A 5,470-nucleotide genomic window follows, 5' to 3' on the forward strand; every position below is an offset into this window, starting at 1 on the left:
ACACACAAGCACTCACACACAAAGAGACACATAAAATATATATACTTTATCTTCAAGATCTAACCAGATTGAGCTTTTAAGGTTCATTTAGATACATGATCCTTCTGACTGCTGTGTTTTTTTCTGAGCCAGAGGCTGAAGACTGCTCAGCCTGAAATATTTTTTTTATTCACTTTTAGAAATGTTAGCTGAAGATGAACCTGCACCTTGTGCATTCTCAGGGAGTGGACGTCAGTGTCCCCTAAATGGCACTGAATGTAAGGGCGGCTGGCCTGGACCAAATGGAGGCATAACAAACTTTGATAATTTTGGTTATGCAATGTTAACGGTATTCCAGTGTATAACTATGGAAGGATGGACAGATGTGTTATATTGGGTAAGTGGTACTTTTTGTGTATTTGAAAACATTTCATCTAAAATAAGAGTTCTGCAATTATTTTATAATTGTGAGCCACTCTGGTAAGTAGCTGCAACTTACTTTTCTTGGATTACTTGGGTTTAAACAAATTCAGTATGGACAGTTTTTTTTTTTAAAAAATAATCTTATGTTTCTAGGTTTTCCAACCGTATGTTTCATCAAGATGTCCAGTTTTGTGAAAGTCCTTGCATCTGATTATTTTTAAGCACTCTGAGATTTTTATATTAAAAGTATTTACAATTCCATGTCAACATGCTTTCAAAAATGTTTTTTAGTTTTATTTTATTTGGCAAGTATTGAGCATATAAAATATAATTGAAAACAGCAACTAAATTATCTCCTTCTTCAATTTTCTTACACTATGATAACGAAACATATTACACTTCCTGTCATTCCTGATGAGAGTTGTAGCTCCGCAACATCTGGGTGGCTACAAATACATTTTCTTATTTTGTATCAAAGTGATAAAAATATCAGTAGCTCTACTCTATCCCTTTTTACGCAGAAGTATTCCCGTCTTCCTATACAGTAAATGTGTTTAGAGTTGTACCCTAGATATAAATATTCAAAGTGATTCCAGTCCTTTACAATAGGGGTGCACAGCCTGAACCTGCAGCACTACATAAGATTTGGTCTGTAGATCTGATGCAGTACTTCTCTAAAATGCTACCAAATTGCAATGTTTGTTGTGATCAAATTGGAAAATACATGGGAAATAATATTAATGTCATTTCATTATTTGAAATAGAACTAGATGCAAGCTGTAGCCATTTTTATTAGATAGCAGGGAAAGATTTGGGGACCAGATGTTGTAGATAGATATGTATTCTACCCAGTGGTGGGATTCAGCCAGTTCGCACCACTTCGGCAGAACCGATAGTTAATTTTTTGTTGCCCAGGCCCAGAACGAACTTCCGAAAGCGGCATCCACACAGAGAACCGGTTGTTCCCATATTTGAATCCCACCACTGATTCTATCTAATCTGAAAACTGGTTAGGTGATTGAAAGTATTCTGGACCCCGGAATTTCTTTTTGAATATCAAAATTCAATAGTGCTTGCACAAAATTGATTAGTTCAGTTTTGTTTATTTTAGCAACGTAAATTTGAGCAGGAAAGTATTTTTTATTGTCCTTATTTTTTTTTTAAAAAAAGGGGGCGGGGTTGTCAAAAAATAAATCCTTGCTGACCTACCTGAAGTTCCAGATCTATTTTCTTTATAAAACTCTTATTTTATGTTATGCCTTGTATGATTTTGAAAATTATGTTGAAAATTATCTGAATATAATGTCATGCCTCAGAAGGCTGACAAATACTTGGAATATATATCATTTTCCTCCATTAGGCAATTTTTTTAAATGTTTACAACATCAAATATTGCAATGATTTTAACCACTGTGATGGACAGAGAGTTATTTCCTCAACTAAAGGCTGCTTCCTACTGAAGGGGGCAGAAGAACTCCATTAATATTAATATTTGTCTACACCCAGCAGGGATTTAATTAATATCTCCCATGTGGGACTAATTGCTAAAGTAACTTCAGCCACCCATGGAAACAGAAAATAACTATTCTGTGTTTACATATTCAGCAACAAAAACAATTGACAAAGATGCTATTCTTGTCTGTTGCTGCCATTTAATTATAAGCTTTTAAAATATTTCACATTACTATATGGGTGTGTATACTGCACTATTACAATGCCCCCTTGAAATCACCACAATACAGTCATAATTGCCATACTAGGGAAAGGGCCCTCGTTTATTTGTATAAGAAGAAATAAATGGCTAGGAGGATGGCTACCTCTTCATAATATTTAGTGGGAACTCTTGTCAATTAAACAGAAACATTGAGATGTTTTCACTACCAAGTTACAGTAATCGTCAGGAGGTTTTGTTCTAACATTCAATCCAAATTGATCAGCCTTCCTGCAATTTAAATACATTATTCTGTGTCCTGCACTTGGATCAGTAGAGGTCAGGCCTTCAGTCTGGGTGCCATCTTTTCAGGCATTTGAAATATACTGTCATATCCTCCTTCTCTTTTCATTTGAGATTCCTTCACTTTCTTTATATAGGGCTTAATTCCTAGTCCCTGATCATTCTTTCTGTCATTCTCCAAGTTCTTTTTAGTTAGCCAGAATCCTTCTTAAAGTATGACGCAAAGCACAATATATAAAATGGCATCTGACCAATGCAAAGTTCTCTTATGGAAACCATTGTAATACATGAAAAGGAATATTTGAGAATGCATTTCAGAGAGGATTGAGAACTCCTTTGTAAATTATTCCTTTCCTCATTAAGACAGAATGTTTCTAGATAGTTTCCTATCTAAAATTCAAAATAATGTTTAGCCGTCTCTTTAGAAACTACAGAATCAAAAATAAAACTGTAGTGGTAAGAAATACAGGGGAAAATGAGTGAGGTTTATATTAATAAGGTTCAGATTTGTTCAGAACATTACCAGATGAAACTATTAGAATGCTAAAGCTGAAAGAAGCCATTTAGGCCACCGAGTCCAACCATCTGTTTACTGCAGAAATATAAATTTTCTTGTCTGATAGCTGTCTGGTTTTCACTTGATCACATCCAGAGAAGGAGAGTCCATTAATAAGCATATCTCTTAGAAAAGAACTTTGAAGCATGCTGGTTAAATGTCAAGAGTTTTAAATGAACCATATAGCATGAGGATCTCACATGGAGAGAAATTATCTGAACTGCTTTACATGGAATACCTACCCCAACACAACAAAACTTAATCTGCCACAGTTCTTTTTATATTATTATTATTATTATTATTATTATTATTATTATTATTATTATTATTATTATTATTATTATTATTGTTGTTGTTGTTGTTGTTGTTGTTGTTGTGGTTGTGGTTGTGGTTGTGGTTGTGGTTGTGGTTGTGGTTGTTGTTGTTATATACAGTATCTAACAGAGAGTGTCAGAAAAGCATAAAAGTACTTTCTCCATCTCCAGAAGATGGTTTGAAGGATGCTTTTCTCACTATAAAAGAACTAGTGAGATGTAGTGCTTAATCAGTTGAACTTGAATTAGAGAAAGCAGATTCTTGTCCACCATCAGCCATAGAAACTCAGAAACTTTGGACCACTCACTGTCTCTCAGCAAGGATGTGATTGCATGGAAAAAGATGGAGGAAAGAATGCTGCATGTGTCACCTTGCACCAAGAAAGACAGAGTATAAGTTTGACAAGTAAATACATGACTATTTTTGAACCATGTTTATTTGATTCACCTTTATTTATATGGATTTAACACTGTTAACTTTGATTATTTTAACGTTATTTTTTTAAAGATATTATTTCAGGAGTTTTGTAGCTAATCTGGTTTTGATTGTAGAACCTATCACAAATGACTCTCTTACACTATGATTACCGCTACCCTATCTAGGCTGCAAACAAAATCCAGTCAATTGTTAGATGGCAACAAAAATAGTATAGAAAACTTTTACTGCCACTTCGTGGTCATCCAGACCACTCTGAGATATCCTAGACTCACGTTTTATGGTCTGGTCATCTTGTACTAGAGTGTAGAATTTCTCTTTAAAATTTATACTCACTGCTTTTAATCAATAGTTTTATCAATAATTGAATAACATATATTAAAGTTGAGTTTATGAGGAGATGAGTCTTTGTTTATTCTAGCTACTACAGTTGTTTGCATTGTGTAGAAAGCCTTGGATAGAGTTTAATCAGTGTTTTTTTAAAAAAAAAAATCTGTTCAGTCATGTCTAATTCTTAGAGACTGGTTTCAGAGTTCAATAGGTAACTAGGTAATTTGATATGAATGTTGTCTGTAACAACCTGTCATTGTGTCTTTATGTAATATTTATAAACAAATCTGTCTCTTAATTATTTAAAACTTCATATAAATTATTTATAATTACATATTTAACCCTGTGTATGTCATACAATAAAAAATAATACCTATATGCAGCAGATGTCATTGCAATACTGAATTACAGTAATTGATTAGGAATATAAAAGTCAATGTGATTTCTTTGGAAGGTGTCTGTATTCAAATCTAGCTGTTTGTTAATGTGTAATGAATGAAGTTTTCCCAATTAGTAATAGTTAGTGTTTTGGTTCTGTAGAAGTGCATGCTTTTCTACATCCTGATCCTTCATAATTGAAATACTATGTATATTAGGCAGTGATTAAATGAATGTTCAGCAAAACCAAAGCCCTGGATAGGGTTTAATCAGTGTTGTTTTTTTTTTAAATCTGTTCAGCCCCTCCCCCAATTTTTGGCAATTACCATATATAATGAACCAATACCGCTTATGCTATTGGTTTTGGGAAGTGTGGATAAGAAGATGTAGGGAATATATTAGATATTTGTGGAGAACAAGGAAACAGAAGTCCAAAGAATCTTATTATAATATAAATGACATACATAGTAGTGTGTGTTCATTTCATTGAGTCCCTAGTTCTTTAGTCATTTATTTTATTTATTTCCAAATTTTCCCTTAAGGAGCTCAAGATAAGAAACCTGGGAATCCTTCCATTGTGCTCTTATAAAAACTATGTGAGATAGCTTGGATGAAAATGCAAGTGTTCTACAGTCTTCCAGTGAGTTCTATGGTCATGTAGAACTTGAACTTAATCTCTACTAATATGGGGATTTATGCATTATTAATATCCACAAACTCGGACCTGGCGGGTATTACGGAGACCTGGCTGGGTCAAGAAGGGGGGGTGCCCCTCGTTCAAATGTGCCCGCCAGGTTACCGTGCATTCCATCAGTCGAGAGCCCAGGGTAGGGGTGGGGGGTGGCGGTTATTATTAGGGAGGTCCTGGACCCGAGGGAGACCACTGTGCCGCAGACTGTCAGTTGTGAGTCCTTGGGTGTGAAGTGGGGTCATGGGAGGCAGTGGGGCATGCTGATAGTGTACCTGGCTCCCCGCCACGTGTCGGCAGCCCTACCCGAGCTTCTCGGGGTGATCGCCGAGATGGCGGTTGGGACCCCTAAGCTGTTGGTTATGGGGGATTTCAACCTGCCGTCGGTAGGCGAGACGTCTGAGGTGGCTCG

General features: G+C 35.5%; 1 protein-coding gene across 1 annotated transcript in view; it reads left to right on the forward strand.

The window, feature by feature from the left end:
* CACNA1D (calcium voltage-gated channel subunit alpha1 D) overlaps positions 1-5,470 on the forward strand; it is a 226,580-nt gene that overhangs the window by 88,300 nt on the left and 132,810 nt on the right. Inside the window, exon 6 of the mRNA XM_015816206.1 lies at positions 180-376. Within this exon, the coding sequence (XP_015671692.1) occupies positions 180-376 (197 nt within the window). The remainder of the gene's footprint in view (positions 1-179; positions 377-5,470) is intronic.

The sequence above is a fragment of the Protobothrops mucrosquamatus genome, unplaced genomic scaffold, assembly GCF_001527695.2.
Source record: "Protobothrops mucrosquamatus isolate PMUCROS unplaced genomic scaffold, P.Mucros_1.0 scaffold414, whole genome shotgun sequence".
NCBI classification, from domain to species: domain Eukaryota; kingdom Metazoa; phylum Chordata; class Lepidosauria; order Squamata; family Viperidae; genus Protobothrops; species Protobothrops mucrosquamatus.